This window comes from Trachymyrmex cornetzi, unplaced genomic scaffold (assembly GCF_001594075.2).
Source record: "Trachymyrmex cornetzi isolate Tcor2-1 unplaced genomic scaffold, Tcor1.1 scaffold5, whole genome shotgun sequence".
Classification (NCBI taxonomy): domain Eukaryota; kingdom Metazoa; phylum Arthropoda; class Insecta; order Hymenoptera; family Formicidae; genus Trachymyrmex; species Trachymyrmex cornetzi.
The window spans coordinates 1,205,520-1,219,578 of NW_017299806.1; the positions used below are offsets into that span (position 1 = coordinate 1,205,520).

A 14,059-nucleotide genomic window follows, 5' to 3' on the forward strand; every position below is an offset into this window, starting at 1 on the left:
ACTACTCTTTAAGATTTTTTTATACCTAAAACCGTACAATTAATTTTAACAGTTGGAGAAACATATCAATTTTTTTTTCTAAATAATTAGATAGATTAATTTTAATTGAGACACAGTATCATTGATTTTACCTTTTATACTCAATTTATTATCATTGTCTCTTTACTTTTCATCTCCTACTGCAATATCAAAATTTTTTATAACAATATACATGATTTAACACGTTAATGAATAATATTATGTACAATTTTAAAACAGCTTACTATATTTTAATAAATTTACAAAAATATAATTCATAATTACGATCCAGTATACATTAAATAAAAAAAATAAATATCAGTGACAATATTTTTTATTTAATTGAAAATACATATTCATGCATTTTTTCATTGAAAATTATGATTGTATACATACGCGCGCGTGTGTGATTATGCAAATATTAGATCATGTTGAAAAACATTTTGAAACATCCTGTATGCACAATATAAATGTGCAATATGTTAGAATTGTTATTAATCAATTTAAAAGTTATTAATTCATATTTATGTTTCCTCTTTTGAATATGTCCACAAAATATGATGTATGGCTATAGTATAAGTTGCAACAATAACTTTTTTATATATACTTCACTTTTTTACTTTACTTTGTAGATGACAAGTACAAATCGAAGAATACCATGGTTACTTCACGCCTAACATAAAATTTCTGAAGCATTTCTTGCTATTCAATGCAGTTTTCAAGTTAAACTTATCAAGTATAGATCGAAAACAAGGAATTATGCAATCGCTGTCAAAAAATAAATTTCGAAATCACATTTATAGAAGAAACTTCCATAATAACGTTCACACTGTTGACAAAGTATGTATATGTACATTGATGATGTGTTAAATGTTTATGCTGTGTACTTAAATTATTGTTTTCCCATAAATGTTATGTACAGTCTCGTTATTAAAATTCCAGAAACAAGCCAACAGCAATATACGAAAAAGTTGGCGACCCTTCTACGCTACAGACTTTCAATCCTTAATGTATCCTTGCTTCACCTTCTGCCGTATTCTTGGAATATTTCCATACAAGATTAACAATTCGACTTTCGAAGCTTCAGAATCATGTTACATTCTATCGACCATTGTTATCTTCGTTTTTTGTGTTTACGAAATAATCATTATATATAAACTGGATATTTCTAGAACGATCATAAACAAAAGCATACCTAGCTCTATTGAGTGTCACAGTTATTATGTGCTCGGTAGTTTCACAACGATTATCACGTATGTATTGAGACGTCCACGGCTACTCTTGCTACAGACTGTATTGGAGGTCTCTTCGGAATTACCTTCGGAATTATATGAAAAGTTATCCAGACTAATTCATGTTAAGGATGTCTTTGGTTTCTTTCTTCTTGTGATCGTATCAGTAGTATATTGCATTTACATAGCGCTCAATACAATCTTCCTAACAATGTTTGTAATATACCTTACTTTGTTGATGTTTCAAATGGACATGATGTATATGAATTGCGTTTGTGTATTGAAGGTCTGTTTTAAGAAAATTAACGATAATTTGATGAAGGTTCAGGAACTAATAATGAGCGATAAGCCATATCTACTCAGGCGGATATACCACGAGCAAAAGAATCCACTTCTATTGATGAAACTTAAAGCCCTAAAGAAACAACATTTGATGGTCAGCGATACAGTGCAGATGCTTAATATGATTTTCGGTCCGCAGATCATCGTTACTATAGTCATATCTTTCGCTGAAATCACTTTCAATCTGTATTTTTATATAGTTGTATCCATGGCTGAAGAAGAAGAAAACTTTTGGTACTGGTTTTTTATCTTGACCGTGATATATTATATTACGAAGATAGTATTGATAGTATGGGCTTGCGATAGTAGTAAAGATCAAGCTGCAAAAATTGGCATCGCCGTTCATGATCTACTTAACAATACCAGCGATAAGCAAGTAAAAAACGAGGTAATAACGTATGATTTAATTTGTACATTTTCATAAAAATTCCGTATGCTATACTAATGCGTATTTTATATATTAAATTACTGAATTAATAATTATATTTCCCATATTGCTCTATATTTATTATTATTTTATTTATTAATTTTATTAATTTATTATAATGTTATTATATATAGTTGGAACAATTTTCTGTGCAAATATTACAGCAAAAAAATGCATTCTGCGCGAAAGGTCTAATTGTAGATGCAACGCTTCTCACTGCGGTGAGTAGCCGATTATTTCCGTCAAATAATAATTATATAAACACATATTTATTTCTTATTTTTCTTTTAGATGGCGGGTAGTATCACCACGTATTTGTTAATTTTAATACAATTCTTAATCACATCGTATTCTTGTGATGGAAAAACTATCAGTATTACAGAAATAATCTAATAAAAGAAAGTGGAAATAAACAATAAAAAAACACACAAAAATTATAAATATAATCAACAAACGCGTGCGGTTTGTGTCTTTAAGCAATGAAAAAGCATTTTTTTTATGGTTAGAAGTGGAATATAACTGCTGTGTATTTTATATCTAAGACACACACACATATACTTACATAAATATATGTAATATATGTATATGTATATAATAAAACATTTAAAAAAATTTTCGTGCTTTAACAGAAAGTTTCAAACAATATATAATATATATTATTTTAGTATATTTTATTTTAATTAATGTAATTTTTAAGTGTGTTTGTTATGATTTATGATAAATATATTTCAAAAAATTTTGTATCAAACTAATTATAAATGTTCTATATTTGAACGTTCTGCATTGTAAAAATAGATTATTGCAAGACGCAATATATAATTTTAAGTTGACTTTTTTCTTTATTATTGCAAAATGTTAATTATCTTTTATTACTAGCTTCTTTTATTACAATTGATCCACGGAATTTTCCTTTCTATCAGTTTGATTGCAAAATTGTAAAGTTCCTCTCATTTTTGAAATAAATAATATCATTGTTTCTGAAAATGCAAATAATACGTAGTTTTACAAATTTTTAATGTACAGTTATATACAGATATAAATTATTATGTTTTAACAAATACGCGAAAACCATCTATAATAGCACTATATTTGCCTATATAAATTAAAGTAAAAAAATAAACATTAATAACAATATATTTTTATCCTTACAAAGAGAAGCGCACATCAATATTTTATAATAAATTAGAAGAATATGATATTTACAAAATAAATTTAGAAGTATTTTATAATAAATAACATTTTATATATATGTATTATATGAAATGAAAAATAAAAGATCTCTATAAATCATAGCATAAAAATATCCTTTATAAAATTTAGAATTAGTCGTTATATAATATAATGAATTTTGAAAAACTTCAATGCATATAAACATAATGCATTCAATGTTTGCGTTATTATCGATATATACGTGAATTGAATGTAATAGCAATTTCATATCATTACTTTGTACGTAGTATTTTTAAATGATATTTGCCGATCGAAGAGTGCTATGATACTTTATGTTTCACATACGACTCTTTCAGTTCCGTCTGACTATTTGACTTACATAGCAATTGCTTGCGGTTTTATAAATTGAAAATTGTTAAATACAAATTGACGTACAAAATAAAGAGTGTACATCGGATGAGCTTACAATGTTGTATGTATTTGTCATTGAAAGACCAGTTGAATAGTTGTATATTTATAACAAAGTTTTCGAAAGCTTGCACAAATGCTAAAGTGTATAGATAATGTGATTAATAATCATAGACTGTCATTTATCACCTAAACTATTCTTTATAATATTTCGACGATGTTCAACTCATTGTTCCCAAAATAAATCAAGTACAAAATGTGGAAAATGTGGCAGCTATTTTACGGCACAGACTTTCAGACTTTGATGTACCCTAATTTCATCTTTTGCCACATCCTCGGATTATTTCCATATAGAATCAATGCTTCGAACTTTGAAACTTCTAGACAGCGTTACATTTTGTCGACCCTCCTTATCTGTGTCATCTGCATTGTCAATCTAAGATGTCTCCATCAAATTATTTTTACTAGAACAATCAACTTTGGAGACGTAATAAGAACTCTCGAGACTACTTCTTTCTTTACAATCGGCGGTTTCATAACATTTATTACGTACGTTTTAAGCAGACCAAGAATCCGCGTGCTATATGCCATGCTGGAGATCTCTTCATATTTACCTCCAAAATCGTATCAGAAGCTATGTAAATGGATTCACATAAAGGACATTTTGGGCTGCTTTTTCTTAATCATGCAGTCATGCGTATTTTATTACAGAGTACGTGGCTATTCTATTTTTTCTGTGTTATCAATATACATGAACCTGGTGGTGTTTAATATGGATATGCAATATATGAATTGCGTTTGTATATTGAGGACCTGTTTCAAGAGAATCAACAATAATCTGGTACTATTGAAAAAGATTATGATAAACGATATAAAGCCATGTGTTCCCAGTTTAATTTACCACATGCGAAGGAGTCAGTTCCTGTTAATAGAACTCAGGATTCTGAAAAAGCAGCATTTAAAAGTTAGCAACACAGTGAAAATGCTGAATATAATTTTCAGTCCACAGCTTCTTGCTACTTTAGTCTTGACCTTTACTGAAATCACTTTCGAATTGTACAAACATCTAATACGATGGAAAGATGGGCTATCCTTCATTCTGGATGATGAAATTGATGATGTGTTCTTCCTAATGTCTATAGGATACGAATTTTTTAAAATAATATTGATAGTATGGACTTGTGAAACCAATAAGAATCGAGCATTAGAGATTAGCACCACTGTTCATGATGTACTTAACTGCACCAGCGATGACCAAATCAAAGAAGAGGTAAGCAAAACGTAATGGTATATTTTCTGCTATGAAAATGTCCTATACAATATTAAAATCCTGTACTAATGCAATTTTATATACACTAACTAAATTTATTTAGCTCATATAATTATGTTTTCTAATTGTTTATTTCACGACCTAATATTGCAGTTGTACCTATTTTCTTTGCAAATATTGCATTGCAAAAATACACTTTCCACGAAAGGTCTTTCTATGAACGCGACACTTCTCGCTGCGGTAAGCAATAAATCATTTACCTTAATAAAATAAATACTATTTACTTTTTTCTTTATTTTCAGATGACGGGTAGCGTTACGACGTACATATTAATCTTGACACAATTTATGATCATGGTACATTCTTGCGATGGAAAGGCTGCAAGCAATATCCGAATGACTTATTAAAAATAGATATAATAGAAAAAAAGAGAAAAGAATCTCTTTCTAAATTTTAGAAAACTTTTTTCTTTATCATTGTAACATTAAATTATTATATAATACATGCAGAATTCTTACGACCAAAAGACGGTAATTAATATCACGCAATTTAATCAAATAAAGAAAAGATATATTTTCAAATATTATTGAATAATTTGAAACAAAATACAATTAAAATTCCTTATATTCGAACATAATAAAAAGAGGAAATGAATTAATGTGAATAGGCGCTGTAAACGGCTAATATTTCTACAAAAAACTTTTGATATTAAATCATTAAATATATTTGTTACAAATAAAATTGATCTTTAGTCATTATAACAAATGTTATACTAATATTAAATTATTACATGTGGGATTTTTACCTACGTGTTATGGCAGAAAATATAGATAAAATCGATAGATATTTTGTATTTTTAAAGATACATCATACATAATCCTATATACATATATGTATGTATAAAATCACACATTAAATTGTTTCAATTTTACATTAAACACATATATAAAAATTGTATATAGAAAACACACATTGCTTTTTAACAAAAGTAACCCAACCATAGTCACGTTTGTAACAAGAAATGAAATTTGTAAGACTTACAACATTTTATAAATTTGATTATCTATAATTTACTAGAGATATCATTAACTGCCTCTTTTAATATTTTAATTGATTAAGCTTTATTTTAATTAAATTATTTCACATTATTCTTCATTATATAAATAACGTAATTTTTTTGAAATGTATTTTATGTCTAACATATAATTTAACAACCTAACGAAAATATTTTTGCAATTCGAGTTTTGTTTATTAATTGATAATTTGACAAAATTTTTGTTGAGAAATATAACGCATTATCATGAACAGATTCACTCTTTCTACCACCCATTTTTCCATTTCATTTGTATTGTTGCTTATGTATCCGGTATTTTAAGATATATTTCATATGTTAGGTATATATCTACTGTCGTACTAATTAATTTTTTTAGAATTACAGGAAAATTTCAATTAAAATTTTAATTCAAATATAATGAGATTAATTCTTATTGAAACAATACTATAGTTTTTGCATAAAATAACATGATTTTTTAACACACATTATCTTTATTACATACAGTTTTCATATTAGTGTTTCTAAAATGCGAACAATTCAATTTAATGTGAAAAATTTATGTAACAACAAAAAGTTCAATTTAGTGCAAAATTAAATATTATTATTTTCAAATATTATTATAAATTATGATAGGAAAACATATGCATATATGTATATATATGACCATGTATTTTCGATCGCAAATACACATATACAGATATTTTTGTACTAAAAATTACGATAAAGATCACATTAAAAATCAAGATTATTACGTATAAAAGTTATTGTTATTTCATTAACTAGTGGAAACTTCAAAAAACCATTAACGTTATGACAGAAATGTGCGAGTATTTAATTAAACAGAATAATTTTTATTTTATGTAATATCGACGTCTTTGCATAGTACCCACTTTAGATGTGTTAAGTGATAACATGTGTGTTAGAAATTACCTTTATACATGTCCACATATTCTAGAAGGTCATAAATAATGATCGAAAGACGTCGCTGTTACTTCATAGCTGACAAATGAGCTTTAGTCATGACTTGCTATTCGATGTAGCAACTATCTGTACTTTTAAATTAAATTAATTAGCACGAAGTGCATAAATAGACTAAACTAAGGCATACCAATTCATATATTTGTGGTGGAAATAAGTTTGAAATTAAAAACTGCACTTAGAAAAGGAGTATTTGCAATAAAGCTCAAGTGTATAAAAAATGATAAAGTAATTAATAAATTTAAATAATAACCATTACATATTAGATTGTCCTCTCACGTAATTTATTAATTACATTTAATTTATCACAGAAATTTCAAAGTCAATTCAAGGTCCAAAATGAAAGGAAAAAGATTCAGATTATTTTATGCTACGGATTTTCAATCCTTGATGTATCCCAACTTTACTTTAAGTAAAATTCTAGGAATATTTCCATACAGGATTAAGGCTTCATCTTTTGAAATTTCTAAACCACGTTATATTCTGTGGACTATTACTGCCTGCGTAATCTGTGTTTATAAGTTGACAGTGTTGTATAAATTTAATCTCTCTGAAAAAAACAAGACTGACGTACCCAAATTTATTTCAGTTAATTTCTCTATTATATATGGAATATTTCTGACAGTCAGTTCTTACATCTTGAGTGGTCCGCAAATGCGGTTACTTCGTACTGTATCAGTTATTTCTTCGAAACTGCCTCAGCAGTCATATCAAAAAATGTCCAAATTAATACACGCTAAGGATATTTTCGGTTTTTTCTTTCACTTCTGGTTAGCGTTAATGTATTTCGTACATTCTGAATTAAATTTCACACTTTTGTTTCAAGTGATCAGATTACATACCACTTTGTTGGCATTTCAAATTGAAATGCTGTACATAAATTGCGTTAGTGTCGTAAAAGCCTGTTTCAAGGAAATCGATGATAATATGGAGAATCTACGGGAGCTCATAATGAATAATACTCCCAGATGGATCCCTCGCGAGCAAAGATATCCATTCTTGTTGATGAAACTTAAGACACTAAAGAAACAGTATTTGATGATCAGCGACACAGTGGAGATGCTAAACTTAATGTTTAGTCTGCAACTTCTCGCTACCATAACCCAATGTTTCAAGCAGATAGTATTCTACTTGTATTTCAACGTAGTACATTGGCAAAACGGGATATCCTTGAATCAAGATAAGATTTACAGTGTAAATTTCATATCATTCCTGGCGCATTACATTATAAGATTAATGTTGATAGCGTGGGCTTGCGAAACCAGCAAAAATCAAGCAATCAAAATTGGTACTACCGTTCACGATGTGCTTAACAGCATCAGCGATGTGCAAATAAAAAATGAGGTAGTAAACGAAAATTTCAATTTAGTTTGAAAGTTTTTTACAAATATGTCGCGAGATTTTTATATATTAGACCTTATTAATTTACATTATATTTAACTAATTTATCATTCTCGTTCTATTATTTTCGTATTTATTTCGTTTTGATTTGCTGTGTTGCAGTTAAATTTATTCTCCTTACAAATATTGCATTGCGATAATACATTCTCCGTGAAAGGTCTCACTCTAGATGCAACGTTGCTCACTATGGTCAGTAATTAAAGATATTCCTTAATTAAGTATGTATTATTTATGTATTTCATATTCTGCTTTTAGATGGTGAGTAGCGTTTCCACATATCTATTAATCTTAATACAATTTTTGATTATGACGCATTCTTGCGATAACAAGACAGATGCAATTAAATATACACAAGGAATTTAATTAATACAAATGCGTTTGAGAATATTGAAAACTTTGGATCTGTATGTGTTGAATATTTTATCTCTATGAATATAATTGTTCATCGTTCTTATTCCTAAAAAATCATTCATACATCCTATGCATGTATACCAAATGAAAATCTTTTACATGTGTTGATAAATAAGATTTTAAGGCTTTATTTGTTTAAATGTACCACATTAATATAATACACTAAAATACAAATTAATAAAAATGTGTTTTATGTCAAATATATCATGCATTTTAAAAGTTTAATTATACCATCCATTAAAAACAAAATATGTTAAACAGCTAATATTAATGAATCATCAGTTAATTTATATCTTGTTTTACGTATCAATTAATTCTTAGAACGTTTTTGTCAAATCAATATTTATCAGAAATGGTACGAACAATTTCTAAGGTAAATTTAACGTTTAAACAATTTCTTAAATACAATCTGCATATTTTTTATTTAAGTTTCAATATTAAATTTAATTAAATTTTCATTTGAGAGATGATAGACGAAATATTGCAATAGTAATTTTAAGTATCATATTTTTTTGTACATAAAAAACAACAAAGTCAACTAACTCATGAAATATAAAAATAATTCATGATTCATATACTTATAAAATATTTATTAATTTCACATCGATCAAAAGAATACATCAAGCAATTTAGATATTAGTTAGATCAATTTTAATCTAAAAAATAGCACTCATTATGAAATTGTAGTTTATCTAAATAGGCACAGCATTTAATTATATTTTAATGCGTAAAATTCATGTAAAAATACAAGTAAAATACAAACCATTACAAAATTAGATATCGTAATTTACAATTATCATTACAAATTATGATAGGAAAATGCATATTTTTGAATAAATATGAATATTTGATAAAACTGCATAAAAGGGGAGTCACCGCCTTGACTTTAACATGTTGTCAAGATAATGACTCTGAGTGACGTCTAATAGGTTTTAGGTGTATTTAGTTTTATCAAATGTTTTTTTATTAAGAACTACAATAACAATACGTTAATTTGTCGTAGAAATTTGAAAGTCAAGTCAAGGATCTAAACAGAAGGAAGAAAGTGTAGGTTGTTCCATGCTACTGACTTTTAAAATTTGATGTATCCTAACTTTATCATAAGCAATAATTTTATTAAAACTACAATAAAGATCCCATTATATATATATAAAGATCAAGATTGTTAAATATCAGAATTGTTATTACATCAATCGATGAAGAATCCAAAAAAATATTAATGTTATAAATATATAGTTGCGATATCAAAATATCAATATTATAAGTATCAAATATTCCAATTAAATGGAATAATTTTTACTTTGTAATATCAATGCTTTCTGGTTTGCATATTATTCCCAATTTAGATGCGCTAAATGATAATCCATATGTTAGAAATTACTTTATTACATGTCTTTATATTCTAAAAGGTCATAAATGATAATCAAAAGACGTCGTTATTATTTCGTAGCTAACAAATAACATTTTAGTCACGACTTGTTACTCGACGCAGCAACTATCTGAAGCTTTAAATTAAATTTAACTCAATCGCAGCACATAAACAGATAAAACTAGTGTATGCTATTTCATATATACTTGTGGTGAACAGTTCGACATTAAAGACTACACTTAGAAGTTTCTGGATTATATTAATGCTAAAGTGCATAAAAATGATAAAGTACTTAATAAATTTAAGCAGCAAACATTACTAATATATTGCATTGTTCTTTTCTCACGACAATTGTTAATTACATTTAATTTATTAATTACATTTAATTTGTCGTAGAAATTTCAAAGTCAAATCAAGAGCCAAAACAAAAGGGAGAAGTTGGAGGTTATTCCATGCTACTGATTTTCAAACTTTAATGTATCCCAACTTTACCATAAGCAAAATTCTCGGAATATTTCCATACAGAGTTAAGGATTCGACTTTTGAAACTTCTAAACCGCGTTATATTCTGTGGACAATTATTTTTTGCGTAATCTGTGTTTATGAGTTAACAATGTTGTATAAACTCAATATTTCTGGAAATGTCAAAACTGATATACCCATGATTATATACTTGAATTTCTACTTTTTATATGGATTGTTTTTAGCGGTCATCTCTTATGCCTTGAGCGGTCCGAGAATGCGTTTACTTCAGACTATATCAGATATTTCATCGAGATTGCCCCAGAAGTCATATCAAAAACTATCCAAATTAATACATACTAAGGACATTTTCGGTTTTTTCTTTCACTTTTGGCTAATGTTATCATTACATCTCTCATATACCGAAAAAATGGTTTTCGGGAAATTCGAAATGTCCAGAGTTTTCATCAGCTTATTGGGCTTTCAAATGGATATGCTGTACATAAATTGCGTTTGTGTCTTAAAAGCCTGTTTCAAAGAAATCAATGATAATCTGGAGAATCTGAAGGAGCTCATGATAAATGATATTCCTAGATGGATCTATAATGAACAGAGATATCCGTTCTTGCTGAAAAAACTTAAGGCTATGAAGAAACAGCATCTGATGATAAGTGACACAGTGAAGATGCTTAACATGATTTTCAGTCTACATCTTCTCGCTACCATAGCTTTATCCTTCAAGCAGATAATATTCTACGTGTATTTCGATGTAATACAATGGCAAAACGGGATATCCTTGAATCAAGACAGGATTTATAACTCATATTTCATATCAATCGTAATATATTACTTTACAAGATTCGTATTGATAGTGTGGGCTTGCGAAACTGGTACAAATAAAACGGTAAAAATTGGTACTACCATTCACGATATACTTAACAGTATCAGAGATGTGCAAATGAAAGATGAGGTAGTAAAGAAGAATTTCACATTAATTTAAAAGTTTTTTACAAATATGTCGCGATCTTTATATATATTAGATCTAAAACTAATTTATATTTAACTAATTTAAACTTATCTTTTCTGTTGCACTATTTTTATATTTAATATCTTTTAATTTGTTCTTGCAGTTAAATTTGTTCTCCTTGCAAATATTGCATTGTGATAATACATTCTCCGCGAAAGGTCTCACTGTAAATGCAACGTTGCTCACGGTGGTAAGTGCAGATTAAAAACAATCTCTAATTAACTATTATATATGTATTTCGTGTTTTGCTTTTAGATGGTGAGTAGCGTTTCCACGTATCTATTGATCTTAATACAATTTTTGATCATAACGCATTCGTGCGACAGTAAGACAGATGCAATTAATTATACACTACCAATTTAATTAATACATGTTTTCAATATTAATAATATTGAAAACTTTTGATCTTTTTATGTGTTGAATATTTTATCGCTGTGAATATAATTGTCCAACGTTTTAATTCTTAAAAAATCATATATATGTCCTATCCATGGATGTCAAATAAAAATCTTGAAACATGTGTAATAATAAAGAAGATTTTAAGACTTTATTTGTTTAAATGTACCACACTAGTACGTAAATTAATAAAAATGTGTTTCGTATAAAATATATCACGAAATTTAACAGTTTAATTGTCCCTTTGTTAAAAATAAAATATGTCAAATAAGTAATATATTAATGAAACATCAGCTAATTCATATTTGACCTGTTTCTCGTATCAATTAATTCGTATAATCTTTTTGTCAAATCAATATTTATCAAAAATTATACGAATAACTGTTAAGACAAATTTAACGCTCAAAATTGATTTAAACAATTCGTTATAAACGCAAATAACATACTTTTTATTCAAGTTTCAGATATCAATATAGATTTAATTAAATTTTTATTGAGAGAATGATTATTGCATTGATAACGTTTAATATTTGGTACCTTGATGTTTGTACACGAAAAACAAAAAAGTCAACTATCTAAAAACTACTCATTCATATATACTTTTAAAATATCTACTAATTAATTTTACATCGATCAAAAGAATACATCAAGCAATTTAGATATTCGTTACATCAATTTTAATCTAGGAAAGAGCACTCATTACGAAATTAGTGCTTCTAAAAATGTGCACAGCACAATTTAATAATATTGTGCCGGTTATATTGTTATCACCCCAGCTGAAAATATATTTTTTTAAATATAATTTTTATCATGAGAATATCATATTCTCGGAATCACGAGAGAATACACGCGCTAATATAGAAGACCTACTCAGTTGTTCGAGGTAGAAAAAAAAGACCAACACAAAGACCGGCACGAGACGGTTAAATCGATGAATCTAAACAGCAAAAGCACATAGTTTAAATTAGTGCCGCGTTAAAATTGAATTTATTAGAATTTATTATAAATTAAATAGTGTGTCCGACAGTGCAGTCAAGTGCAATATCGCACACGCTGTAAGCCGCAACCAAGGGAAATGAAATGCAACCGCGTAGGCAAGGAAACTAAGCAGAAGATTCGCGTACATTTCAAATCTAGATTTCGAAGTCTTCTCGAATGACCAAAAAACAACAGTGTTTCTCTGAGCGAGAAGTCAAGCAAGTAATCGCGAGAGATAAGCAAGATTTCTCCGCCGGCTTTTGTCAAGTAAAATTGCTGTATAATCTGACACACTCGAAATAAAGATGGTTATTCTAGACCAAACTTGGTTGTATATGATACCGACCATAGCCCGTGACCATAACACAATACGGACACCTATATTCTACGCAAGATATTTTAATGTGTACAATTTATGTACAAATAAAATCCAATTCATTACAAAATAAATATTAGAATTTTCAATTATTATTTTTGAATAAATATGTATAAATATTTTCACATTAAAAACTACAATAATAAAGATCACATTAAAAATCAAGCTTGATAAACATCAAAGTTGTTATCACATTAATCCATGAAGATTCCAAAATAATATCAATATTATGGTAGTAGTATTATAAGTATTCTAATTAAATAGAATAATTTATATTTTATTCAATATCGATTTCTGGCATGTTATTCCCCATTTAGATGTACTAAATGATAATACATATGTTAGAAATTACTTTATTACATGTCTTTATATACTAAAAAGTCATAAATAATGATCATAAAATATCAATGCTACTTCATAGCTAACAAATAACCTTTTAGTCACGACTTACTACTCGACGCAGAAACTATCTACAGCTTTAAATTTAATTTAACTCAATCGCAGCACATAACAGATAAAGTAGTGTCAATTCATGTATATTTGTGGTGGAAAGTTCGAAACTGAAGAAGTTTCTGGCTTGTATCAACGATAAAGTGCATAAAAAATGATAAAGTACTTAATAAATTTCAGCAGAACATTACTAATACATTAAAATGTTATTTTCTCACGATAATTTGTTAATTATATTTAATATGCCGTAGAAATTCCAAAATCAAGTCACGGACCAAAACGAAAAGAGA

At 27.7% G+C, this 14,059-nt stretch overlaps 2 protein-coding genes across 2 annotated transcripts; both read left to right on the forward strand.

The window, feature by feature from the left end:
• The first annotated feature begins 777 nt into the window (after positions 1-777).
• LOC108765537 (uncharacterized) lies at positions 778-2,412 on the forward strand. The gene is made up of 4 exons (XM_018514300.1): positions 778-858; positions 961-1,980; positions 2,154-2,240; positions 2,311-2,412. Exons 1-4 carry the CDS (start codon positions 778-780, stop codon positions 2,410-2,412), a joined length of 1,290 nt encoding a protein of 429 aa, XP_018369802.1.
• Positions 2,413-4,501: 2,089 nt separating this feature from the next.
• Positions 4,502-5,274, forward strand: LOC108765538 (uncharacterized). Its single transcript, XM_018514301.1, has 2 exons — positions 4,502-4,867; positions 5,170-5,274. The coding sequence occupies exons 1-2, from the start codon at positions 4,502-4,504 to the stop codon at positions 5,272-5,274; spliced, it is 471 nt and encodes a 156-aa protein (XP_018369803.1).
• Positions 5,275-14,059: the final 8,785 nt, after the last annotated feature.

Bases quoted from the DNA above. Each gene is read 5' to 3' on its own strand.
- LOC108765538 (XM_018514301.1), top strand. From the start codon at position 4,502: ATGCGAAGGAGTCAGTTCCTGTTAATAGAACTCAGGATTCTGAAAAAG. The intron at 4,868-5,169 runs GTAAGCAAAACG...CTTTATTTTCAG, and splicing joins ATGACCAAATCAAAGAAGAG to ATGACGGGTAGCGTTACGAC.
- LOC108765537 (XM_018514300.1), top strand. From the start codon at position 778: ATGCAATCGCTGTCAAAAAATAAATTTCGAAATCACATTTATAGAAGA. The intron at 859-960 runs GTATGTATATGT...TTAAAATTCCAG, and splicing joins ACGTTCACACTGTTGACAAA to AAACAAGCCAACAGCAATAT. The intron at 1,981-2,153 runs GTAATAACGTAT...TATTATATATAG, and splicing joins ATAAGCAAGTAAAAAACGAG to TTGGAACAATTTTCTGTGCA.